This window comes from Chiroxiphia lanceolata, chromosome 6 (genome assembly GCF_009829145.1).
Source record: "Chiroxiphia lanceolata isolate bChiLan1 chromosome 6, bChiLan1.pri, whole genome shotgun sequence".
In the NCBI taxonomy this organism is placed as follows: Eukaryota; Metazoa; Chordata; class Aves; order Passeriformes; family Pipridae; genus Chiroxiphia; species Chiroxiphia lanceolata.
Genome location: NC_045642.1, coordinates 10,019,180 through 10,046,773, shown reverse-complemented (window position 1 = coordinate 10,046,773; position 27,594 = coordinate 10,019,180). Strand labels below are relative to the sequence as shown.

The 27,594-nt window shown below is 39.6% G+C and overlaps 1 protein-coding gene across 2 annotated transcripts in view; it reads left to right on the top strand.

Moving 5' to 3' along the window:
- The window catches only part of PARVA (parvin alpha), a 63,128-nt gene that overhangs the window by 13,317 nt on the left and 22,217 nt on the right, over window positions 1-27,594 (top strand). Inside the window, exon 1 of one of the 2 annotated variants that reach the window (XM_032691273.1) lies at window positions 18,413-18,769. The exons of the other annotated variant lie outside the window; for it this stretch is intronic. Within the exon in view, the coding sequence (XP_032547164.1) occupies window positions 18,742-18,769 (28 nt within the window). The 5' untranslated portion in view covers window positions 18,413-18,741. Of the gene's footprint in view, window positions 1-18,412; window positions 18,770-27,594 lie in introns of those variants that run through there. 2 annotated transcript variants of the gene reach the window in all.

Sequence of the window (27,594 nt, the reverse complement as noted above, 5' to 3'; positions counted from 1 at the left end):
GAATCCTAGTAAATATTTTTCGGGAGTTGTTGTCTCATGCACAGAAAGCCACCGTGTAAATACAGTTTTTCCTGACAGGACCTCAGGGTGCAGGTGCTCTCTAGGGCACAAGGTGGCTCCAGCTCACGAGGAAAGCTGGCGTGAGCCGAGTAAGTGCCAGGGATTAGTTCAGAGGAATCGGCCAGTAGTGTGTCAGAATGGAGCTCAGCGGTTTGCTGTATTGCAGGTCTGGTATTTTAAATATGGGCTGGATCTTAATGGCCTTTAAAAGAAAACCGGGTCTAGCCTTAGAGTCGGACTAGTAAATTCAGGTTGCATTTTGTATTTCGTTTTAGAGGGAGTTTCCCCAGTGGATTTTATCAGACATTCTGAGTGAAGTTGGTCTTGTCCAAGTAAATAACAACTCTGTTCAGAACAGCATTCCAAGGGTAAGCTATGGAGATAAACAGAGTTGGTGTGTACAGTAAGAACACAAATGTAAAGTAAGCTGGGCAGAGGGTAAAACAGAGATAAAGGTTCATGAGAAAGGCTTGGGTTTTTTTTTATTAAGGAGGTTGTTAAAATTTATTGGGCAGAGAAGATAACAGAATAAGTTGATAAGAAAATTGCACATTATAACCAACAATAAAAAAAATGCTTTTTGTCTGTTGTTGGTTTTGCACTATGTAACAACAGCGTTTTTGTTTTCAGAGTCACTTAGAAGTGAATTGCTTGTCCAGTTCTGTTTACAACATAATACTAGCTGGTAGTAGTCTGTCCTTACACAGAACAGCTTCATCTGGATGTTTTTAAACACCTGAGAATTTTAAAGTGAGATCAGAAAAGGAGAAATGTTTGTTCTCTCCGCACCACCTGATTGGGGCAACTGAGGCAGAAAAAAATGAATTGATTTACTCAGAGTAAGAAGTGGAAGAGAGCAGTGGTCTCCTCGTTTCAGTGTTTAGTCTTGCTCCATTAGATATCTTTGTGCCATTCAAGTTTTTTGTTGCTTTGGTTTTTTTAACTGTCTGATGCATACCTTGATATAGTTTAGACTTTTAGATGAAACTGAACTTTTAATTGGTTGGTGGGTTTTTGTTTTTTTTTTTTATTTAATAGCAACTCATCTGGTGTTGCATTTTTTTTGTTTGTGTAAACTAGGTAGAAGCTTCCTGGGGTTTGAATTTTTAAATTTGCTTTATATACAGTGGCAGCAGGCATTATGTTAAATAAGTATGTTAATAAATAGCAGTTCTCAATGTGATCTTTGCCTCTGTACCAAAGAAGGAGGTTTGCTTAAGAGATTTAAACTGTTTTGCTTGGTAACAGTCTTTCTCAAAGTAATGTCAGGTGTTAAAACAAATTTGTAAATCTAACTTTGCTGCATTACTTATTTTAAAAGTCTTCAAGGCTATAATTTTCTTCTCTAACAACTAATGTTAAATACAGCAAAATAAATTAGGTACCAGACCTACACAGAGCTAATGTTAAAATAGTGCAAAGCACCATTTTGCCTTAGTAGATTTTCTGTATTTTCAGTTTTACAAAAACATCTTATCAAAAGTTAACTGTGGGCATGATTCTAATTAGTAACTCCCCATATTAGATCTAATCCCTTTGTTCTTCATTCAGACAGAACGCCCATTAGAGTCAAGGAAAGTTTTGCCTGAATAAGGAATACAACAACTGGCTCTAGTTTTAGTACATATAGGGCCAGATTGTGGGTCACGGCCAGCTCCAGTGTACAGCTCCAGTGATTCCAGATCTTGTGCATAATAGGCAGATCCTTCACACTGTTATGATGCTACTTTATTAACATGTCAAATACGGAAGAAAAAAAACCTGACAGTTTTATGGCTGCTCAGTCTTACTAGCACGTCTTAATGTTTTGTGTTTCTGAACTGAAATTATGCAAATATGTCTTCAAAAACATTTCCCTGTTTTCATGAGAGAGTGAAGAAAATAGAAGTAATCAAAAATTGGTATTAAATACGCAAATAGTTTGGCCAATTAATAAATCTGCTGTTGCAGAATAGAAGGTCTGTGGGCTGGAGCTGGCTCTTAACTTAATGTTAACTTACATTTAATTAGCCAGACCAGATGGAAGCTGGCTAAGCTTCGCATGAAGGCTTGTGGGAAAAAGACATAATCTTCCATTTTGTCAAAGGAACTAATACCACAGATTAAAGGTCGGTGTTCTTTTCAGAATTTAAAGAGTGGATGCATAGTGGCTGACAGCAAGAAACAGCAAGGGCACTAACAAATTAGCTTAACCCCTCGATGACTACTATACTGGCTCTGCTTCATTTGATTCCCCAGTTCAAACCATCAGTCTCCAGTTTCAGTAATAAGTCCCAGACAGATCAGAATGTCTGTAAATTTTATTCTTTTGTCGGGAAAGTAAGAGTCATATGTAGGCAGTTATCATGGGTGGAGAGATGAAGTTCTGGGAAAGGTTTTCTTACCCAGTGGAGTAAAAATTCATGCTGTTCAGATGCTAAGCACTTGGGATCAGTCTGACAAACCACTTAATTCCTTGCTTAACAATAAACACGCAAGTAGACAAGTCAAGTAGACAAGTCAAGAAACCATTCATGTGCTCAAAGAGGTGCATACATGGATCAAGTCAGGGGCTCAGAGCTTAAGGACTCAATCAGGCACATACTCTGTTGAGGCTTGAAAATGTAGTAGAAAGAGTGAACAGATCTGTCAGACTGAACCTTAAACAAGGCTGCAAGAAATTGCACATTTTTAAAAACGAGGAAATTGAAGTCCATTAAAAAAAATGAGAAAGAAAGAAAAGGGCTTGGTTTATGCTAATTGTTCAGGCATTTAGCCAGTCTTCAGGGTTACTTTCTAGTTTTTTTCTGCAAGGTAAGAGGAGAGTTCTTTCTGAAGTGGAGAATAGTAACCTATGTACCAAGAAATTAAAACAAACTCAGCGTAGCCATGAAACATCAAATGACACATTGCTTGTGCAGAAGATAAGGTAACCCTTTGCAGTTGGTAATAATTATTATAACTTTGGTTTGTCATCTTTCAATATCCTATTTAGAGTGGAAATACTTATGCAAAGTCTATCTTGGGAAAGGCAGCTAGCTAAATCAGGTTTATGCCTGTGTTCATGTACAGCAGTAGGGAATTAGATACATGTTGGACTTTCCCAGCTGGGATGCAGGCACCTGTAGAGCTGGTAGGTGTCTTCTGAACACAGAAACACACAGTGAATATAGGTGCCTAAATAGCTACTTAAGTTGGCACAACGTATAGTCTCCTCATAGTCACAATGCATTTTTGGACACTTAAAAACAAACCTTTCAAAACATTCTGGAGCTTGCTTCTAGGTTTTGTAAATGTTTTGCTACCAGACCATCTTGCCTAGTTTGTTGCATGTGAACTTTCCCATAGTGGCCACAATTCGTTTGATGGTTTTGTCACATAAGTAAAATCATTTGGGTGAGATTGGGTCAGTTCTTACGAAGAGCAGAGTATTTTTTGCAAATCCCAGTTAATAATCTGTGCTTGCTGACAGTCCCAGGAGAGAGGGCTGGGGACCTGAATAAACCTGAAAACTCTGCAACCTGTTTATGATTGGGTTGTGTAGATGGAGGTTGATACGCTGAGGTGAGGAAATCTGTGCTGTGTTTACTGCAGTATTTTCAGAGTGTGGATAAACACAAGATTCCAGCACCATGCTCTGCAAAGTCCACAGATTAAAAAAAATAATTTTAGTGTGCAAAACTTTTATACTGTGTCAGCTGAACTGTAGCACATATGGATTTGGAATCTCACTGAGTACTTTGAAAGCTGTATTCACATGTATTTGTGTCGATGCTTTCGTCTCTTTTCTCATTTTTAAATAATTACATCCTGGGGATGGAAGAAGAATTGTTTTACTAGTCACTGTTTACTAGACCACATTTATCTACAGTTACCAACTGGTGGCGTTGGAGATACCACAGTTATTTTCCATTTTGAGTTACTGACATATTTCAGATACCACTTAGTGACAAAATATTTGAAGGGAATGGTAAATTTAAGCGCCATTTTAGTTGCAAATGATGGAATTAGCATTTACTTATGAAGCTCGTTTCAGCCATTATAAATCCAGAGAAGTGTAGGAGTGGGTAGTGCACTTTCGGGAGAAGTTAGGTAGTATGAAAATACTGGGTTTAGTTTCCTTGTCAGATAAAACTCAACAGTGGACATCTAGACTCAGCTCCTGTTCTCTGATAAATGCCCATGGAGAGTATAGTACAGCCCAGTAGGATTTGTCCCAACAAGTACATTTGGAGAGAATCTTTAGGAGCAAATTTGTTCGTATACCTTTGATGAGTGTGTCAAACATCTTCAGGTGGGGATCACACTCGGTTTTGTGAGGACACAAGTACAAATTCTACTTTCATTAAACTCTCTTACAAAAAACACTGTTGAAATTGGAAGAGTTTGGGAGCTGCCCTTTTCAGGGAAATACTGTGCAGTATGAAACTTGCCAAAAACTAATGGATTGTTTGCAGGAAATTGGAAGTTAAAGTGCATGAGTCAGTCTACTTCAAGGCTGAACAGTTTCCACTGAACTTAAATAATGAATGCCAAGACCTAGAGACAGTACAATCAGCTGCAGCAGTTTTCTTCTGTTGTTTCGTCCAGGCACTGTAAAGGATTCTATGTTTAGCAGAGTCCTCCTCATCTTTTAGTTCCTCAGGCTTTAAAAGTGCTAGCATACATTGCTCTTTCTGACACAGAAACCTTTGCAGAAGGAGCAGCAACCCAAGCATTTTTCTTTTAGCTTCAAAGCAGTTACTACAGAGTATGGGCTACAATGTGCAGTTTTGGGGATTTCATCTGCAGAAAACAACTACCTACTTTTGTAGGTAGTCTCCAGAAAAGGACAGGATCATTTCTTTACTCAGAAGTGATACGTGTTAGCTTCACAAAGTACTCAAGTCATTTGCTTGCCAGTGTGTGCAAGGATTTATGAAATATATCAAATGCTAGATACAAGGCAAAATAATTCTTAGTAGTTTTGATTTGTGACAGATCTTATGCCCAGAGTGTATTTGTGCAGTACCACTTTTTACCAGGGTACTAAATGAATCTGACTCTTTGTAGGAATGCAAGAAAAGAATGAGGTGTTCCTGTATAGGCACATGGCTTACATTTCCTTAATATGAGTTGGTTATTTGATGTCTGTGTGTATAAAGAGTGGCTGGGGGCAGGCATGGCCCAGTCGATTCTTTGCTCAATTCTGTGCTCCTGCAGTGGGGGTCCTGTTCTCCAATTTGCCTCAATAGCTGAACTTTCTAAGCATTTCTGAGTTGGAGAGTCACTGTGTGCACCAGAGCCTTGGGACTTTGGGCTCATGCAGGCAGGGTGAAGGGAGGTAGGTGACGTATCTCCATGCATCTGCAGTTGCTTGAAACAGTGCAAATGCTGGGCCACAAAGTGCCTGGAATGAGGTTGAAAGGGACCTCTGGAGGTCATCTGGTCCAACCTCCCTGTTAAGCAGGGCCACTAGAGCCAGCATGTCTAGATGGCTTTTAAATATGTCCAGAGATGGAGATTCTACAACTTCTCTGGGCAACTTCTGCCAGTGCTTGGTCACCCTCATGGTAAAAATGTTTTTCCTGATGTTCAAATGCAATCTCCTGTGTTTTGGTTTTTGCTCATTACCTCTGGTCCTGTCACTAGGCACCACTGAGAAGAGTCTATCTCTGCCTTTTTTACAATCTCCCTTCAGATATTTGTGCACATTGATGTGATCCCCCTGAGCCTTCTCTTCTGTAGACTAAACAGTCCCTGCTGTCTCATCCTCTCCCCATGAGAGATGCTCCAGGCCATCAGTCAATTATTTAGAACTTTGCTGTGCTGACTCAACATAACATTCTGTTGCCAAACCTAGAAAGTTGCCCACCTAGAGCATGCCTCCTAAATAATGGCTACAGACTCAGCTGTGGTAATTTACATGCATGGATCAGGGTGCAATTTCTTTTCCTTTTACCCACAAAAAGTAATTATTTCCTCTGGAGGTTTCATTGCAGAAGACCATTGAAAGGCCCCAGAGAAATCTTACCATTTCAGGTCTTGAAATAAAAGCTGAATTACACCCGTGGGTATAATTATCTGATAGTTTTCTAATGTTTATGATCTAAGTAGGAATGTTGGAGTCTTGATTTCTTTTGTTAATTTAATATTTCACTTAATAAGCTTTTTTTTTTTTATAAATAGCAACTCTCTCTCTTATATTTGCTAGTTAGTAGGAAAACAGACAAGTGAAGACCCAACCAGCTCAGCACATAATGGCCAGAGATGTACGTTTGTAGAGGAGTATGAGACACATATGATGACTTTTCAGAATGCTCTGCCAGCCTCCAGAAGTTTGGCAACTCTTTTTGTGTACGTTCACTAAACCTCTCTCCAAACAGTTTTTTTGGGGTAAATTTTCCCATTTGGCCTCTGATCATGTGAAGGTTTTGACATGTGCAGTATGTTATGTAAAGAGTTTTCTCAGTTTTACCATGAGCTTTCTGAAGACCCACCCCCTAATGCTGGTTGTATTGTCTACAGTATTGTTTTTTAAGTGCACATTCCCTCTTCACCTTCTCTGCTGAATGATCACGTGGTCCTGAGTGTTATCAGGATTTTGGAAAGTTCCAGCACTAATGCTGTTGTTTCGTTAGTCTGACTGAAAGATGGATCTCACTCTGATCATAAACCCTGGGGTGTTGTCTCCCTTGAGCCAATTCAAGTGTCTCTGTGGCTGTGGAATGTATGGGATCAGGAACTGACATAGGGTAGAAATAACCTTTTTTTGTTGGCTGGTTGGTCAGTTTAATCCAAAGCTCTTTCCTGACATAATTTATCATAAGGCCATGTGAATACTTGTGCAAGAGATGATGATCATGTGGGAGCAAGAATGATCAATAAGTTTGGGAACAAGGTGCAATTGCCCCTTTTAAAAGCAGAGTCCATGGCACAGGTTCCTGCATTAGTTTGGATATTTAATTATTGTGTGCCTCAGTTTCCATACATGTGAAGTGGAGCGCAGTGATGGGGATTAAATTTGGAAGAACCTTCGAGCTTTCTAGACGAAAAATGTTAAGGGTTATTAAGTGTGAACGTGGTGAAAGGCTTAGCAGACAGGTGTGGCTTAAAGAAATGGTTTGAAATCCAGTAATTTAGTTCTAGGTTTAATTGAAAGTTGTAATCCCAGCAATTGGTGCCAGTGTCTTCTAGGATTTAAATCCAGCGCACTGAAGCGTGTAATTTAAGGCTTTACGGAACAGTATTAGCGCATACACGCTTATCACTCAGCACGTGTTAGCATTATTCCTGTGGAATGCTCCTAATTAAAATCCAGTGGTAGCTTACAGTGCACTTGATGCTTACTATCATGAGCACTCAGTCAAGTTAGCAGCAAAACAAATTTAAAGGAGTGATTTTTCTCGGAGCTACGATGTAACTGGCAGACGGTTTTGTAACTGATGTTGTCATTAACATACAGGATGTTTTGGCAAGAGACTCATTTGTTGATCAAATGGTTACTGTTTTCGTTTTTTCAAATCCTAATATTAGCTTAAGTAGGAGGAAAGGGACTTTCAGTTGGTACATCAGAAAACGGGATGCTTTTGCAGCAAAGTAGCCATTAGGGCATGCCTGGTTTACACATTGTACTCTGACATCTCATACTTCAAAGCTTGATTTGTTTTGGAAGAGTTACACCCAGAAAATCTCGAAATCTGTTGCTCTGGTTTTGAATGGAATGAACAAACATCAAAATAAGTGTTTTGTAACATTGTGTTGCTTCTTTTTTAATTTTTACATTGTTTTTTGAGGGCCTGGTGTATAGTTGTTGCTTAGTAGATAGGGTTAACTGTTTTAGTGTGAGCAACCAAAGTTTTGAGTATGAATTCTAACTTTTTGACCCTATTAATCATAAAACTGCCTGACCTATCTTGCTTACTGTAAAACTGCTTTTTTTTTTCCAAATTGATGAGTCATGAGCATATATTAAACACAATTTCTTTCAAAATTAAAAAAAGCCCTGCTTGCGTGTTCAAATGATTTTGTAAGCTAAGAATTCAGCGTTATGTATGTCAGTACATATTGCAGTGGGCTTATGTTATAATAGCTTCAATGAAAATTAGGTCTAAACTAGAGTAGACTTTGAAAAAAGGGTTGTGGGCACATGTTTCTGGGAGTGTCTGGAAGAACTTACTGTAGGGGAAGGTTCAGCCCTGTATGTGCTCTACCTAGAAACCAGATAGGGTGATGTTTCTGGTTAAAACAAGATGCAGAATTTAAAGCAAGGAACCGCTGAATGGGAAAATTAATTTTTGTGTTTACACAAAAAGAAAAAATCCAACTATGCTCTAATTCATTTTCTTTGCTTTGCCTTCCAAAAGTATTTTTAGAAATTAAATACAAAGCATTGAAGTATTTCAACAACCACTTAGTTGCAGGGGTTTTTTTTTTGTTTTGTTTCGGATTTTTTTTATTGTGTTTTGTTTTGTTTTTTATAATGTTATTAAAACTTCTTTGGAGGATAACAACCCTCTTGAGGACCAAAACCCTGCCCTCTGTTACAGCCAGTGCTTACAGGGCTTTTTAACCCGCTCTGTGCACAGAAATCACAGAGTTGAGAAATCACAGAGCTGAGCAAAAACTAAACAAAGACCCATGACAAGATGTAATTCTTTCTGTCACTCAGTTCAAAAACAAGTGTGTTTTGAGGTGCATAGCCTTTTGAAAGTGTGGGAATATTTAACTCCTGTGTGTCTGTGGAACTGTTTTTCTTCGAGGCTTGAGCTTGCTGCCACTCTGTGTTTCTGAGCACTTCACAGACCTCAAGTGAATCCTGGCACTGCTCCCTGTGGGCTGCAATTCCCCTGGGAGTGGGTGGGTGGGGAAACTGAGGCACAGAGCCACAGTCTGGCTTCTGGTGTACAGAGCACAGCCAGCTCCAGGGCTTCCTTTGCTCTTTGGACTTCAGGGATCACTCTGTTTTCTCCCTACCAGCTTGCTCTCTTCCAGGATATTTTCTTTCTACTTTGCTTTAACATTTTTCTCCCAGAGACCAGCCACTTGTTAATTTATCTACAGATAAGAAATTGTGTGTACAATTAGCAAAAGCCTTCTTTGGTCGCATTCACCTTTACCCCCTCTCCTCCCTTATTTTCTTCTAATTCCCAGTGACCCTTCTTTGACTTCTATTACCTTTCAAGAAGTGGCAGAATCAGGCCATTAAGTTGAAGCGAGTTATGAAATACTTAACCCTCTTGTCTCCCCTCTGAATGCCAACCCCACACATACCAGTTACACACGTAGGGCTTTTTTTTTTGTAGAAAAATGTGACGTCTGAGTGTTTGTCTCCAGCCCAGATTGCGACATGTGTGAGATACAGGACGGATAAAAACAGAAACTGAATTTCCTCCCAGTCTGAGTCCCTCATGTCTCCAGGAGCAATACTTTTACCATTTTAAAAATGAATTTTGAATTAAAAAAATACACTGCAGGGTTCCACACTTTATTCAAGGAGTTAAAAGTCTGGAGCCCTGCTTGATGAGCCAGATGGTCTTTAACAGTAACATTGTTCATATTGTTTAGATTATCCTGTTGCAAGTACAGTGCCTCGTTTACCTTTTATGGAAGAAAGTGTGGAAAATTGACCACAGATGTAAGTAACCAAGAATGATGGCTGAGGCAATTCTTACCAGGCCTCCCTCTCTAACACGCCTGATCCTGCAGATAAAAATAAATAGAGAAATGTGAGGCAGCATGAGAAATATCTAGTGTTACCTATTTAAGTGTTTAATTTGAGTTCTGCGAGCTACCAAATTCTTTATTTTCTTAGACTGAGATTTCTTCATATTGAACTGGTTTTAGTCTCTCGGTGTAGGCAGCCTGAATGTAGATTTTTATCCAGGTACTAAATAGCACATCATTATATATTTTTTCCATCCTCGTTGAAAAAAGGGGTGTGGGAAGAAGCCAACTACGCTGACCTCAAACACAGTTTATGATCCAAAAATCTTCATGAGAAGATTGGTACCCATTTTGTGCTGTAATGAGAGAGCACAAACTCCCCATTAATATTGATTTGATTGGTATCAGAAGCAAAGGGTGCACCAAATTAATTAGAGGTAGCTCATTGTTACTCCTAATAATGGGCTGTTGAGTTTGTGAAGCATCTTACAAGTCAGTTACAGATTGAAATAAACTTTTTTAGACAGGTATCTCTTTTGTGCAGCATCTGGAATTGGAAGGCTCAAGAGAACAAAGAGAAAATGCTACAAATGAAAGCAATAAAGCCCTGTTTTATAAAGTCCTTTTGTCTCCTATCACTTTTTTTTCTCTCTCTCATTTCCTTCCTCTTATTAGGAGCTGCTGTCAAAGTGCATTTACTTATGGCAAGTGGTTCCCTTCGGAGCCCCTAAGCTGATATCGCTGCATTTGCATGCAGGTGCTACTGTGGTGGAGCACAGCCTCTCAATTGCCCTTTCCCCCTGCCCTGGCAAGGCAAAGAGAGCTGTAATTATAAACCAACAGGTTCACTGTGTGAGGGGCCAGAAACTGAAAATCTCCTGTTTGTTCATCAGCACGGGTTGGCTGGCTGGTGCTCTTTGACAAGGTGGTAGATTCCTTTGACTGTTAAAGGCAACATCTTCCCTTTATTACACTAAGCCTTGATTGATCCAGGAAATATTTTCTTTCACTTATGCAGTGCTTTTAAACTTAATTCTGCCAACACAAGTTTCTGGAAGTATATACTATCAGGTTCTCTTCCTAATATTATTTAAAGACTTTCCAAAAAATTGTCAGGAAAAATGTTTTACAGGGGTCAGAGAAGGCTGGAGATTGGTGACAACTACGCAATCTAGGATGTAATGTAAAATCAGCAGTTAACACTGGGAACAGATTTGTAAGGCAAAGTTCAAACAGTCAATTTAAAGTGCCTCTGAGTGGGACAAGAGAGAGTTAATAATAATTTTCATATTTTTAATACCTGCATTCAAAATATGATAAATTGGATTGGCAACACAGGGCGCTGGTTTTCATCATTTACCTTCTGGTTCTGCTCCCTGCAGGATCTGGAAAACAAGATCATTTGGACATGGTGGCTCTGGCTCTGTGCCTGCAGTTGTAGGGTCGAGAAGAGGGAAGCCATTGCGAGGAAGTGGCAGCAGCAGCACCAGAGTGGGAGAGTGGAAAGGTGACAATAAACCTGGGGCTTGGAGGGGGAGTGGACAAGGTGAAAGTAGTGTTTAGAAGGTGACCAGCTTGAATCAGGAAAGTGGATGAGAGGACAGTGGTGTGGGTGAGGGACTGCTTCTGAAGTGGACTAAGCCTGTGCCTGGGAGCCAACAGCCTTGAGCACTAATCCTGGGTCTGTTCTGGGGCTGCATGCAAATTCTCTTTCTTTTCTGTCATATTCATGAAATTGTGATAATGACCATTGTCTGCATCCAAGTGGTGTCAGGAGGCTTAAAGTGCCATTGTAGTTCTGAAACGGCAGAGATGTGTTGACCTTCCTTTGTGCCTGCAGTTGATAAATGCTTACCTCAGTGACAAATTAAGGGTTTGCTTTCTTCTTCCTGAGCAACCACAGCTATGAAAAGGGTTTGGACACCATCCTGTACTACAGCAGACTTGTTAGCTTAATTGCAATTGGGCTGCACAAATAACAAAGGGCAGGATTCGCCTGACATGCCCTGTAGTACTAATGAAAATGGAAACATTTGAAGAAAAACAGAAGCTTTCAGGTCCTTGCTTGGGATTAACTTGTTCACTGATGTAACATTTTGCAGCCAACTTCTAAAACTGATCCAGATCTGTCAGATCAGGTTTTGTGCTTGAGCTGATCATTCAGCAGGGAAACGTCACCTGTGTTTTAACTCATTCAGACTAGAAATAAATTTTAAGATCCACTAAAGTCTGAATGTTACAGAAAATTGTTTTAAAGCAAGGCTTTCCAGGGATGAACACAGATTTCCATCTAGATTAAACTGCCAACACATGATTCATAAGACCCCAGAGATTTCCCATTTGATAAAGCAGAACTGTTGATCTCTGCTAGTACTGTAGAAAAAGGAGATGAAAAAGTTTTCACTGTCTGGGCATGATCAGTTCAAGAGAGCACGCAGGAAGAACATCAATGCCACAAAAACTCTCCAGACTCTGATGTGCGAGACACTTTGCTTTTGCTGTCATAAAATATCCTACAGAGGCAAGTGCTGAAGGCACTGAGCCCCATAGAATTTATCCGTGGAGGCAGATTTTTACTCTTTTACTTAATGGACTACTTGTTAAATTTTACAGGAGTAAGGCAACGGGGGCTTAATGAGTTGCAGCTAACCAGTACAGTAATTCCCAACTTGGTCCCTAGAGGGTAAAGTCAACATACCTATGGTTAAAGTTGCACTGTGGTTCTTACAGGCCTGCATCACAAAGGAAATAAATGATCTATTTCAAGTCAGTGAGACCTTACTTGTAACCTTTCAAGTGTTGTGATACACATCAAATAGACCATAGAAAACAAAGGTCTGTGGAGCCAAAAACCCAACTAATAATGTTTAGAGAAACTGAAAAGCAGCCTCTTCTGCTGGTTCCCTTCGAAGCAGACTATGAATTCAAATAGAGCCCTGTAAGACACACAGGGAAATGTTAGGTCACCCAGACACTGGCCATCAGATTGCTCCTTGAGTGGACCATGTGCCTTGAACCCTGGCACTACCATTTCTGGGATTAAAATCCGGAGTTGAAATATGTGGAATAAGTACCAGATGCACACAGTGGGTTGTAGAGTCACCTTTTGTCTCACCATTCCACAGTGTGTCCGCACAACAGAACTGCTGTAAACTCTTGGAGATAGGCTGTCCAGTTCATTGAAGCTTTCATGCCATTCCGTAGCAGCCTGCAGAAGTCCAGAAATAATTCTGTTTGGTTTAGAGTTGCCTCCATGGGAGCTAAGTCACTGGTTCTGATCAGCAGGATGGCAGCAGAACGGTAGCGTGTAGACTAACGATTTTATGGAGTCGTCTGAAAAACTAATGGAAAGTTAGGTTACTGAATGTGGGATCAGAAATAGTCTGTGTGCATGTGATGGGTGAGAAGATCTCTCTCTTTGTGGTGTCTGTGTGGTGTTTTGACTTGTTGCTCTTTTATGAAGGTAAGACTAAGGAGTGAAGCTGTGCTGCAGAGGGACTGTGAGTACAGAGAGTGCTCTCTCAGCAGGACATGAGCCCAAAGCTCCAAAGAGCATTACTTGATTTGTAGAACAGACTAAGGTCTTCTGATGAACAGCACTATGCAAATATTACATTTTTAAGGGATGTACCCTGCTACTTCTTGTTTCTGACAGACATGCTGGGAATTTCCTTTCTCACAAACAATGCCTGTCTCGCTAGAAGCCAGTTTCCATGACTAAAACTATGGTGAGAGCATCAACCTAGTATGGTTCCAGGAATAACCTACATGTCAGCTCTACTCTGCCAAGAACACAGAGACTGGTTATTGAGATGAATGGTTTTGGTTAATATGCACCACAAAGTAGAAAAAAAGATGCCTATATGTTTTAGTTCATAGATAATTACCGAGAAATTGTGTATGGAGAGAAATAATGTACGGTTGGAGAACAGAAATATAAGCCTTGAACTTCCTATCCTGAAAATATAAATCACTGCAAGTTTTAAAGCACTTGCATGAGTCATATGCAGAGGTCATAGACCAAATTTGCTGATGGAGGCAGGATGAAACAAATTCGGCTGCATTTTTATGATATTTTTCCTGCTGCTCTTAGCTTTTTATTTACCCAAAGTAATATAATTTTCCAGAGAAGTGTTACAGCTCCAACATATGGAACTGCTATCCAGTTCACTGCTTAGGTGCAGAACTGAATGGGAACAGTGGTGTGGCAATAAATAGCTTACTGCATGTCAGGGAAAGTAGTCTCTCAGGAACCATATTGCCAGCTTGGCAGGATTCTAGAAACGGAGATCTCAAGTGGAATTGGTGTAGTAATGCAGTCAGTGAATAGGGCCCGGGCATAAAGGAAATTCAACTCGAGTAACATGAAGACTAAATGGAAGGCAGTGAGAGAGTAACGAGAAAGAGGGGCTTGTTAATGTACAGGTCTATAAATCAAGGGGTTTTTCCTCTTACTCTACCAAAAACTTTGAGCCAGTTTTGGACATTTTTGTAAGTCAGTACACTGTAGTTCTTCTCTTGAGAAGTAGCATCATGGCACTAGTAAGCTGTTTGGTAATCAGCTGTGCTGCCTTTACTCTTGCTGAGTAATATTTTTGTGCCACAAGAGAAGTCGGCAGGGGCTGTGATTTAGGTCTGACCTGCATACCAGTTTTATGCTGCTGAGATTCTGCTGACTTTGAGGTTGTTTCTGTATTTTCGGTAGCATTGTTGATGTTTAGATTTTGATCCAGCATAGCTTTCTTAGAAAATGAGAAGAGAGTTATTCCTACATTCAGTTTAAAATGTCAGCACATAACAAGCCAACAAGTCTGGCTCCAGGTGAAGGTTTTAGACCTGAGTGTGTCTTGATTTAATGTCAGGGAGTGAGACTTGCTTGTTAAGAGAGAGAGGCTGTATTATTGAGTGTTCCAAATGAACTGATTTTGTGTGCATGTATGGTTGTAAAGATTTTGTTTGTGATATAAGGCATAAAAAGGTGTGTGTATTTATAGATATAACACCGTTCTCTTTCTCCAGTGTTTTTAGGGAAAAGGGTAATGGACCTGCCTGTGTTTAGTGACCCTTGGGCCTTGCAAGGTGCACTACAAATAATAGCAACGTTCTGGGGGAGCTGTAATTCCTCAGGTTCTTGTCAACATATTTTTAACTATTTGTCAGTTATATTATAGGTGAACTGTGTCATGTCAGTGGTATTTTATTTTTGTCAACAGTCCTAATTTTTTTGCGTTTGCCACCTAGATCTAGTTGGAAATGCCCCTTTTGAATGTCTTTTGTCAACATTCACCTGTGTTATTTGGGAAGGTGTTTCATAATTTGGATTTTAGTGAATGGTGAGGGGAGGTTAAGTGCCACCCCTGAAGTCCCACATGCCAGCCTCATATTATCCTTATGAGAACTTGGGAAGGCACAAAGGTAGTTTGGTGATACCTCTTTCCTCCCTGCACTTACACACCAATAGATGTCGGCACTGCCAGGGATCTGACCTACAATTTCTTTGTAACTGAGCATTTTATGTGATTCCCAGTTTGCATGACTCTTGTTTCTGCTTATGTATAGCGTACAAGGTCTGTCTTCTCTTCTTCCATGCCATTCCTGGCATTTTAAATTCAGGTAGATTAGATTTAGACTTTTTGTAATGAATCTGCATCATTTTATGTTCTGCATACTCCTGAAATAGCCTGGGGGAACGTGATAGATGCGATTTATGTGTGTCATTTAGAGGCATAAGAAAGCATCTGATTGATTTAGTCTTTCTTTTTTTAGCTCTTTCCTATAAATCTAATCATCATTTTACTTTACCATTACACTATTGAGGAAAGTATGTTTTTTCAAAGGCAGGATGCCTTCCATATTTAAAGGTGGTGTTACTTAAAAAGGTCTTTACAGAAGACTTTCTCTTGCTAATTCTAGTGGTAGCTCAAGATCACAGTTTGCAAGGTAGAAATATGTCTGACATTTATTTCACCAACAGTAAGCTTAACTGCTTCATTTTTGGTACTGTTTCCTGACTTCAACAGGGTATGATATGGGTAGGATGCTTCTGAGCAGCACTGAGCTCTACAGCTGAAAAACTGTGTGAAAGCAGAAATGGGTGCTGATACTGCAGTGCATGGCATGTGGCAGAGGAGAAAAAGGACTGATGAGATTTGGCAGTGTTTCTTATTGTGGTGGTGAGAGGCTTAGCTTCTAGTCTCTGTCACTTCTGCACAGAGCAGAGCAAAAGAGACAGAAGCATTAAGGACCTAACTCTGTAATTTTCCAACTGAAATCAGTAAGTATAAACAGTAAGGCAAGTTCTCTTCTAATATCAATCAATGTTCTTCTGTTGGCTTTAGTAAGGCTGTGCCCATTTGCAGTAGCTGAGAATTAAGCTGTTGCTCCCATTCCAACCTTTCTGACGACTTAACATAATTTTTTAAGCATAAAAGTCTTGTTTCAGATCTGAATTGTTGGCTTATATGTTTAAATTGGAGGGTTGTCAGTCCTCATGTAATCAGCACTTGGAAGAAGATCCATGAGTGAGGTTAGGTAAAACTGTGGGTTTTTTCCCTACTACTATCTGGATTTTCTCAGAACCTAGATAATTTTATCCCATTTGCATCAAACATGCAGGTAACTTTAGAATCTTGCATCTGTATTGTTTCTAGGGAAGCAAAATAAAATTACAAATGACAGTAATTGACATTACATGCTTTAATTGAATTTCCTCCTCTGTGAACCAAAACCTTTTAACCAAGTATTGCAGTGCTATTTCTGTATTTATTTGTTACATGGGTTAATGTGCTATGTGGCAGATCCAGTATTTATCCATTTTCACAAATTAAGCTATCAGTGTCATGTTGCCTTTGAATTGTTTCCTGTATTGATGGCCAAAACGGCTTGAAAAAGACTTTAGTCCTCCCTGGCTATACTTCTGTTTTTACAAAGCTGAAAATTGCAGGGTTGAAAATGAGCCCTTAGGAACAGTTTGGGAAACTCTAGGCCCAAAGCATCTTACCAATGTGCTTTTTTTCCTCTGCAGTGATCTCTGCTAAAGGAAGGGGGAAGAACACAGGCTTTTTGAGTGATGATGTTGTTGTTATATTGCAGGAATTAGAAATCAAGCCCTGCTTGAATTTATGTTTGTGGCAAGGGAAAATGAATTACAGAGAGAATGAGTAGGGTCCCCAAACTATGCACTTCAGATCTACTGTTGTCAACTTCTTGCCATGTTATACCCTCAGAGAAAGCAGCTCTGCTTTAGCCAATTTACAGCTTTCTTATTCTGCTGTAACCTCACCTATTACCTGGACATGATCTTTTGTCTAGTACTGTAGGTATATAAACAAAAAAAATTTCATTTATTATTTTTGTAAAATAGCTATTGTTGTGCATGCAAAAAGTGCTGCTTTGTATACAAGTATAAATAATCACTTGCAAAACAGCTGGAATTGATGATGCAGGTTGCTGTGGCTTCAGACTTTGTGAATTTTCATTATATATAATCATGTTCAGCATCCTCTGTGATGTTTCAAGTGAAGCATGGTTTCCCTTTAGCTGTACTTATCTCCCAAATGGGATTGCCCCAGTAAAGTATCTGGGACACTTACAGTCCTATTCAGAACTTAAGAAAAGGAAAGCTTGGTGAAGAACTGCCAGCTCAGTATCGTCCTGTAACTGAATGCTGTTATTCAGCAGTTCAGCAATCCAGTTTTCCAGTGCCAGAAGGCAATGGGACTCCAGGAGTCAGAATGGGGAGCCCCATTACTACTTGTGAGTACAGCATGAAATGGAAATGTTGGCAGGAGAAAGCTGCTTTTAGGAGTGACCCAGTTGCCACAGACCAATGTGTATCAGAGACTCTTTAGAACTTGAGAAGAATGTGGTTTCAGAACTGTGATGAGGGCTCCATGTCTTTTTGTGCAAGGAATCACATCCGACATGAAACCTGCGGAATGAATGTTGTGTAGCACAGCTGAATGACACTAAATAATAAATACTGCTTAGTTCTCCATACTTGTCTTTTGGCACTGTTACTTTAAATGAAGTTCAATTGGAAACTAGAAAGGTAACTACTTTCCACTACTTAGAAATGAGCCAGGGATGTGTCACTTCCCTCATCCAGCTCCAAGTTGAAACAGACACTTAAACATTTTACAGCTTCTGAAAAGTTTTAGTCTGTAGAAAACTTCATAGGAATTTGATTTTTAGTCCAAGCAAGTAATTGCTTTAGATTATATTTTCATTACTGTCCCTTTTTGGAAGGACCTATAGACCATAAAACTAGTTTATTTCTTACCAGTAGTTTATTATTCTTTTGATGGCTCATACCTCTCCTTTCCTTTGCTTTTTAGCTTTTTATATGCCTTTTACTGTTTCAGAGCTTAATCCTCATTCCATGTGAGTTTTGCTAATTATTTCAGTTGGGAAGTATTTTTAGAGAAAAGAGTACTGTGACCAGGACCTGAATTTGGTAATATCACACGTGCACCTCAATTCTGGAAACAAGCTTCAAGGATTCTGTAACTCCTGTTGATCAGATTCTGTTTCACAAACAGAAAAACAAACAAACAAAAATATTGCCATGTCTATGCACAGACCTTTCTTACACTTTGAGGGGAATTGTGACTTTATTCAGTTATAAGGGGAAAAGGTACAAATTACCTAGAGCAGAAACAGACTGCGATTACTAAAAACGTGCGTTTTACACTTGCCCTTTGAGCACTTTGTTTAGTTATATGACTGATAACAAAGGCACACAATCAAAACTGCATCACAGCCTTCAGAACACAACTCACCAAGCTGCAAAAAGCAGATTTGGTTTCTTTTGCAGATGGTCTATGAGTCTCATGTGGCATCATATTAAATTATAAAGGCAGTCAGTCGCTTGTTCTGAAGCGATGCTCCGAGCCGAGAGTTGTGATGTGCTTGGACCATTCTGTGGGAAAACAGGCTCTAAAGCTAATACAGCTTCTCTGAAGAGCAGCAGCAAAGGGGCCTGCGAGGGGCTTCAAACACCTTAAGGACTGCAGTCCCCCCTGTGATGCACTATGAGGGTGGCCCAGCGACCCCACGATGGGCTGTGGAGCGTTTTGCCCTAAAGGTAGGAGACTAGACTGACTCGGTGTCTGTGATGCTTTAGGAGCATTGTTTCCTGACCTTGTGTATTTCAATGGCAGTTATTTTTGGTTTGTAATATTTTGGAGATAAGAAGGGGAGTATATTTTCTTCTTACCCTTGTCAGACTTCGCTTTTCCTGGGTAAAAAAGGAGAAAATTACAGCAGTTAATTTTGAATGCTATTCCATGCAAATATTTCTGCAATATTAGTGAGATAGAATTAGCTATTTCATCCTAGTGGTATTTCATAAGAGTATGTGTTTCTGTTAGCTTCAGTTTGGTACAAATTCAGTCCTTAAGTAACACTGGCTCCAGTGCGAAAACAGTGATTTTTATCAGCTGAATTTCCACTCAGAGCAAGCTGTAGTTGAAAGCATTCTTGGGATAGAAATTTTCAGATGAGCTATGTGTTATGCAGTAGGTGAGTTTTAATATTCATGCTTATTAAAATGAAAATTTTGTGGTACTGTATGCTTTCTAATAGGAAGAGCAATATAAACTCATTTATGACATCAGCAACAGAAAGCTGCAGATTATTTCTGAGAAACTCCAAATGTGTCAGTGCTATGAAGTAAAACCCATTTAAGTTTATCTGCTTAGATTATTGAGTTGCAGGTTTTGGTACATTCTCCTGCAAGGTAGGAAATACAGCCACAGCTACTATTGATATGATTGCTCTTCTTGCTGAAATAGATATATTAATAATGACAGCAACCTATGAAATGCATTTAACAGGTAGGAGCTTACACAGTGGTGTTTCCCTTATCTGACAGCTCTTGACAGGTAGTAGCAAGTGCTGCTCCGAACTTACAGCTTGTTTGGGATTTCTTGGAAAAGACAGTTTTAATGCATGTGCAGCTCAGAGCTGGTCCTCACAATAACATGTGAACACCATAATCAGATGAACTGTTCAATAAAGTACTTTATTTTAGGGCATTTGGAAATTGGAGCAGCTGTTTGAGTTTTACAAGGATATAAGGAAGATTAGGAATGCACAGGAGGGTACCAGTCAGGGCCTGTGAAGGGCAAGGCACAGGGCTGGATGAAAATCATCACTACTGGTTATACAGAAAGAAGGGTGTTCTCTTTACTAGGATATGGGTTTGGAAAGCAAGAGTATTCTTGTCCACTCTGTGTCAGGCTAAGTGTATCATTGCAGACAGGTAAGGCTGTATTTTCAAGTGCCAAGCTTCCATTTTACAAGTGCAATTTATGTCTCCAGAAAGGAAACATGTAGATGTATTCCTTCATCTGAAATTGCATCACTTTCTATGCTGCAGAATGGGGATAATGCTATTTTTTCCTGTTGGTGGGATGTTAAATGAATTAATTCTGATTAAGGGATTTGAGAACCTAGACTGGAAAATGTTCATTTATTTCCTGTGCGAATTGAGAACTAACTCTGCTTTCCTAGGCCAAACATAGTTTCCAATTTGTGCTACCAAAGTCCTGTCTTGCATCATCATCTTACACTTTTGTGTAAATATGTTTTAGGAGAATAGCACAGCCATACTACTGATCACACCACACTGTGATTTATGCCAGCTGACCGAAGTCCTCCCTCTAGCCAGGGATTGCCACAGCCCAAATATTTCTGTCCCTGAAATGGCCTTTCAAGCTGTATGGCTGGGAAAAAGCAGAAGGACTTCCATACATCAGATGTGCATCCTGCTGGTGCACACTCCTGTGAGATGAGGATGGGGAAGCAAGTTTCAAGTTTACCTTTTCTGTAGTCCTTGCTGTCACAGTCAAAGCCTGAAGCTTTTCTGCTGTCAAATACCTGTTAACCTCCACGTTGGTTAGAGAACCCCAAAGGGCAGCTTACTCTTCAGTATGCTAAAAAATATATTTCTGCCATTTTAAGGTTTCATTTTTTTGCCTTTCACCAAATCTGGACCATTTTTGTTAAGAATGTAGCTGGGTTTCTGTTGATCCAGCCAAAGCCACAGCCTAGTTTTCCCATGTTGAAGGCCTGTCTTTAGATCCCAATTCCCAAATTAGATCCTGATTCTGTCCTTGACAAAAAACTTCAATTCCCTGGGACATGTTGCAGAGATTTTTAGAAACCGTCTGTGTGGTAGGCACAAATAGTAAACATAGCAAGAAACTGAAAATCTTTAAAGTGGAGGGGAAAACCAGAATTAGATGTTGCAAGTTAATTCTCCTTTGTTGTACTGAATCTGAGAACAATGATTAGATGCCCAGGATTGATGCAGAAGGTAGCAAAAAATGGGCTGCAAACTACCATTTATGTAAATTAGTAATATATCTACATATTTGTATTCATTATTATTTTAATTTCTTTGGGTGACTCTTATCCCATCTTTCATGTGTTTGCTACTTGTCCAGCCTCTGTGTCACCCCCAAACTTCATCTTGGTTGACTTTGACACCAAAGTAAGTTCTGGAGGTGTGAGAAACTTTCATAAGATATTAAAGTGGTTTGGGCTTTTTTCCTTCTGGGATGTAGAAATGCTTGGCCATTTACTACAAATCTTTTGATCCTTTGTCACAAAGTCATTCCTTGAAGATGACAAGATGCTTATCTTAAAACACAAGTAGCTCTAGGAACTACAGTTTGAAAAGAGTGTGATACATAAACTAATTTGCAGTCTCTGAGAAGGAACTTCAACTTTCCAGTAAATGTAGTCATTTTTCTATTTCTTTCAAGAAAAAGCAATCATCTAGATGACTGAGATGCAGTAGGTCTGACACTTAACTTTTTCTCCTTCAAAAGTGAGGCTTATATACACAAGAAGAAAAGAGCAAGAAATTCAGGAAATCCTCAGCTTGCTACTGGTGTGCCCTCACATTCCTAAGAACTATTTTTGGGTTTTCTCTTAGGAATAGCTAGAACTTGTTGAGCTGGGAAAGACTTCTTGGAACAGATCCTTGGTTTTGTCTTCTCTGCATGAGTCCGTCATGTTGATGTTGGAATAGCTACTATTAGCTGGTTGGTGATTCACAAAATGAGGCAAGTCAGCCCTACAAAATCAGCTTCTCTACTCCACAAGGTTTGGAAAAAAACCTGTTGCAGCAAGGTGTTGTGCATATAGGATGAACAATTGCCTCCACTTGCTTTGGGTTAGGACTGCAGCAAGAGGTCTGTCTGCTTCTCCTCTGCAGATTTGTTGTAACTCGAGAAACATCAAAATATCAGTGAGAAGGATAAAAATGCTTCCTCTTTCTGCCTCTGTGTAGCCCGGAGTGCTCTGTGTAATTGTGATGTGCCTCGATGAATCGCTTCAGAGATCTCTCAATACTTACCTCAATAAGTTGGAAATCTCAGCTGTCGAAGGATTTGTTTCAATAAAACACTTTGAATATAGAGATACCATGTGCACACCAGCAAACAACCTGCGTGTGTCTGTTGCACAAAGACCCTGGGTAAACATCTGAGGCTGTTTGGAGTTTGCAGGCTGGGATCAGATTCAGCACAGCACATTTTGATAACAACTTGCAATGGTCACAGCATTTCTCATATGCGTGATTTATTCTTCAGTGGGAGTAAAAATCAGTGTCAACTGAACTCTTGTCTGTATTTGTTCCCAAAGCCGCCTTTTGGGTTTTGTTGGGTTTTTTTTGTTTGGTTGGTTGGTTTTTTTCCGTAGGATTTTAAACACTCCTGGAGGGTGACAAGCTTCTCAAAAGATCTGCAGACACTGCTTATGTATTTTAAAAGATGTGTTGAGAGGATGTGTTGAAGGAATGAATGGAATGACTGGTATCTGTGTTAGCTTGACACTGCACCACTTATTACCTCTTAGAAACTACAGGAAAATTCTGAGAAAGAAGGAATGAGTTTGCTCCCTGATTTGTTGTTTTTTACCTACTCAGACCCAGACCAGACATTTGTCAGTCTATGGAGGTTTTTTTTTTCCCCCTGTTAATTGCAAAAAAGAAAGGAACAGCAAACTAGTCACTGAGGTACTTCAGGGTGGCTTTGGACTTTAAAGAAAGCTCGAGGCAATAAGCATTTAATTTCTACTGGATACATGAAAATCAAATCATAGCATTTCTCCCATCTTTTTTGTGAACAGCATTACTCCTGTTCTTTTTGTGTGCATGCCATGTTAGGTTTAATGGAGAAATGAGAAAAGAAAATAGATTCTTTTTTTGAGACTGAGTACTAATGTAGAAACATTAAAGACAGGCACATTGTTGTCAGCCAGTTTGCATATTTATTTACTTTTACAAATGGTTGGCTTGGAGTCAGCAGTTAATGGAACGAGAATGATGTTCCTGTACAGATCATTTCCTGAGAAACATTTTCAATTACAAACATATCTCTGCTTTTCTTCCCTCATTTGTTATGTCTTGGAGAATAAATGGGGAGTAGCATTTACAACTCAAGGTTTATGTTCTGAAGACAATTTTAACAATGATCCCCACATAAAAAGGCCCTTTTGTAGTTGCAGACATATGTTTATGATGTTTTGTGCTGTGAATATCAAATTTCTGGTGGACGCTGTGTCACACTCTGCAAACTTGTAAACATCTATAAATCCATTGGATCATTTTAGTACCATGTGTAATGCAGATTTATTGTCTTTTGTGTGGACTTCTTTTGTTTCAGAGTTAAAGCTGAGCTGCCAGAATCCATGTTGGATGAATTATGTATTCCAGAAAATTAGGCAGTACCATTTTAGATTAATATTTTCTTTTCTCTTTGTGGACTTGCAAGATGCACACACACGAGTATTTGAAATTAACATTTTGGATGGATTGCCCAGAAAGCAATTGCATAAGTTTGCTTGACTAAATAGTATCATTCTGTAAAAGCTTAAACTAGGACTTTTCGAAAATGTTTTTGCTGGTTTTTTTTTTCTCATTCTCTACCATCTTAGGTAATTTTGATCAGTTTTCATATTTACCAGTACAAATCCAGAATTACTCCACTGGAATTATATCAGCTTATAGAACTGGAGTATGTGAGAGGGAACAGGAATCACACTGAGCCAGTGATCTGGTATAAATCAGCATTAAATCCACTGAAGTCTGTGCAGATACACTCATTTACACTCAAGCCTGCATTGCAGGCCATCAAGTTGGTAGAAGAAGTAAAGCTGCTCTTGTGCAGGAGTGGTTACAAAAGCAAACCATCAAGGTCATGGGCATTTACCAGAAATTTGCACTCAGTAAAGAGAATATGAAACCAAAAAGCAATTCTTCTAAATTTGGCTCAATTGTAATTGAGTGTATGTCTTACACAAGAGCAGTAAAGACAATTCTTGAAGAAAATCAGCATTCTTAACTGGCTATGACTTCTGGCTACATATATAAATGTATGTAGCATAGGCATGCATGTTTGAATGTGGGCATATATACAAATATCCAGTGTTATTCTGGTAATATGAATGCAGCTAGCCTTCCAAATGGTCCAAAGAATAAGCTTAAGATAGAGGTATGACATGTAAAGCTACTGCCTACCAAAGCAGTTTAAAATATCAGATATTTTTTGACATTTTATAGAAAGCTTAAACTCTTGGAGTCATGTGAATGACTCAACTTCTACAAAAAAAACCAACCCTAAAAAACAACAAACCCAACCAAAGCACATGCAACCTTCAAAATGGCAGAGAAGACCTTGAATGGAAAACTCTTAGACCGGAGAAAGAAAGCAGTTAAAGAACTGCAGAAATGTTGTATATATTTATGTAGGTGTATGTGCATATATTTAAATCTCCTGGTTTTGAAAAATTGAGGTCAGAGGCATTGTGGCATTGTGCTCCTCCAGCATTAGGGCTCAGTTGTAGTTAGTCACACACTTCCAGAATCGATCTGTTACTTCTGTAGCACTTGAGTAATTTTAGTTTTGTGAGTACGGGATCAATTACATGGGAAGATACGGCTGTAGCACTCAGAGGAGAGACTATTTAACACTGCATCTTGCTGTATTTATTTTATGATTCTTTGGATAGATATGCTAAAATATGTCTAAACCACAGAGAGTGCATTGGGTTATGTGGCATTTCTGAGCTCGGTTAAATAATGAGATGTGTTTCATTCAAATCAGAATAACGTTAAGCCCTGAATACTAAATAGGGCAGCAAAAAGCCTTCAGCACACAAAATAAACAAGTAAAAAACCCAAATGAAACTGTCTAATAAATACAATGTGGAGCAACAGGCTGCATGCACTAGAGGAATTAAGCCAATTTAAACCGTATGGGCAGTGCTCCACTTTCAGATGTGCTCGGCCTCCAGCAGTTCCAATGGCAGTTGGATGCACGCATCAAAGGGCAGAGCCTGGCTCAGAGCACCAGCGTGGATTTGATAGCATAGGTTTATGACCTTGTAATCCTAGAGCATCTAAACCAGTAAGAATTCCATCCAGCTTAAAATAGCTGCTGTAGCTGCTGTTGATACAGGCCTGCGGGCTCCCCGGCTCCGGGGCCAAATTTGGTGCTGGCATGGTGGGAGGAAGTCTGTTGACAGCTGATAGCAGTGGAGTTAAACTTGATTACATCATAAGAAATTTGGCACGTGGAGCTGAATCAGGAGTCTGAGCAGAAATGTTCATTCTTTGTCCAGCGTTAAAACTGGGACTTGCACATTGCTGATCCACAGAGATTTGTCTGGCCCGTGTGTAACTGTTGCTTTTAAGGGTCTTACTCTAAAAGTACATTCAGCCCCCAGTTCCACTCAGCATGGTGACTGAAAAAAAAAAGCCATGAAGGACTGGATTTTCCTCTTGTGTCCAAAAGGATAAAGTCTCTAATCCTACCAATATAAGCGTGACGAGCGTAAGTCCCATGGTAGCTGATGAACTGGGCTGTGTCTGGGTCACAGCAGAGGGTGAGAACAGAAAGGTGGTCTTAACTCTAATTACTGGGGTCATCCAGTGGCCAAGCATGCCCCAAGTCAAACAGACAACTCTGTGGATACTCTCCTTCAGAGGAACTGCCACAGGTCCCAGTGCCCTGGTCTGGCAACTGGTGTGGTATCGATGAACTGCTGCAGGTGCATCCCCTCCTCCCTTCTTGGGGCTTTACACTGTAAGACTTGGAGTGGAGGTTTTACTGACGCTCCAAAGTAATTCCTCAAAGTATTTAAAAAAATTAGAGTATTTTATTTTAATTTCAGCTGCTGCAAAAATTGCCCTACTACTGTGTTCTTTGTTTTTATTAAAACACTAAGTTGCTGAAGTGATTTTCATGAAAATTAATTAAAACAAATTAGTGAAAGGCAGCTGAAAAATTGATTCCTCTGCTGAAACTGTGGTATGCAAACTCAACCTCAATCACATATTTGTGGTTCCTCTATAAACACCTAAGTGTATAGCAGTGATTTGTCATGTTTGGGTTTTTTTATGGCAATTCTTAGAAATTGAGTCTGTACTACATAGTACATTTTCACTCACTTTACATAGAGCTTGATGTAATGCATGTGCTTATCTGCTCCATTTAGTAGTATTACTAATCTGTAGTCAAATCTTTGCTCTTCAGTATTGGGAAAGAATTGAAAAGATACTGTAAGGCTCAGGGTTTCTCCATCATGTTTTCTGCTTGTAGGGAACAGGAGAGCAGGAAGAGTCTTTTTTATGGGATTAATACCAGCCTGGGGCAGGGGTTGTGCACTGCAGAATGCAGTGGCTGAGGAGGAGCTGTCCTCTCTGCAAACTGGATCCATCTGGGATCTGTGGATCATCTGGTGGTGTGTTGGGTAGGTTCTGCATATGGCTCTGGCAGGTGTGCACAGTGTATTTGCAGTTTGGGTGAGCTGTTTACAGCAGCCTACAGAAAACAGGGCTTAACCCCTGCTGTACAACAAATATAACACTTGAATTCTAGAGTGTATTAGTTCCCTGTGTGTTTCTTATCATTTTCCTTGTATTTTATGTTCCCTTTCCATGCTAAGATAGTGGCAGGATTTTGTTTGCTTTCTCTTATTTTCAGAAACTCTGGTAATATGATGAAGGTCATGTTATTAAAAGTAGAATGTAATAGTTGTGCACATTGGAGGACAAATGTGGGGAGGTTCAGTGGGCCTTGTAAAGAATTCCTTACATAACATTCAACCTTGAAAGGTCCGCTCAGTCTCCTCGGAGAAATGTCAGCCAGCTCTGCCAGCGATTTGCTCCCTGGAGAGAGGAACCAAAAGCTTCATTATTGTCCTTCACTAGGAAAATGAGCTGACTGCTTTCTCCAGTGAGTCTTGCCCAAGCAGAGCTTTGAGCCCTTTGGGAGAGGGGAGCTCAGTGGAGGCAGTTGGCTTGAACAGATTTTAGTTACTATGCTCCCTCTTGGGATTGTTGTGAAAACCCCCCATGTTTTCTGCCTAGGAACCTTTGTGCAGAAGTCCTCCAAGAACTAAAGATGTCAAACCAGAAAGACCTCCACATGGTCTATTCACTGACATTTTTATGTCCATAACCATTTTGAACCAAAATAAAAATAATTTTAAAAAAAATATCAAAGAGGTTAATAAAACCAACAGTTATTTTCTCCAAGGAGTGCTAACCATTCCAACAACTGCCATTAAGTGTAAACAGTTCCTGAGATTGTACATGCTAGACCAAATTCATCTTTGCTATAACTCCTCAGAACTCAGTGGAGTTACATAAGGGATTAATTTGGTCTGTTACTCTCAACCACCAGTTTTAGAGAATACACAACAACCGAGGGAACTATTATTGTCAACATTATTTTATGACTCTTTAGAGCTGCTCAATATTTGTATTTTACAGATACACAAGCAGAGTGAGTGCGTGGAGTGAAGTTACAGGTTCAGTATTGAAGGCAGTGGATTTTTCAAAGATATTTTTGTTCAGTTAAAAGTAATAAGGATTCCAGCAGCCATGATTGCTGT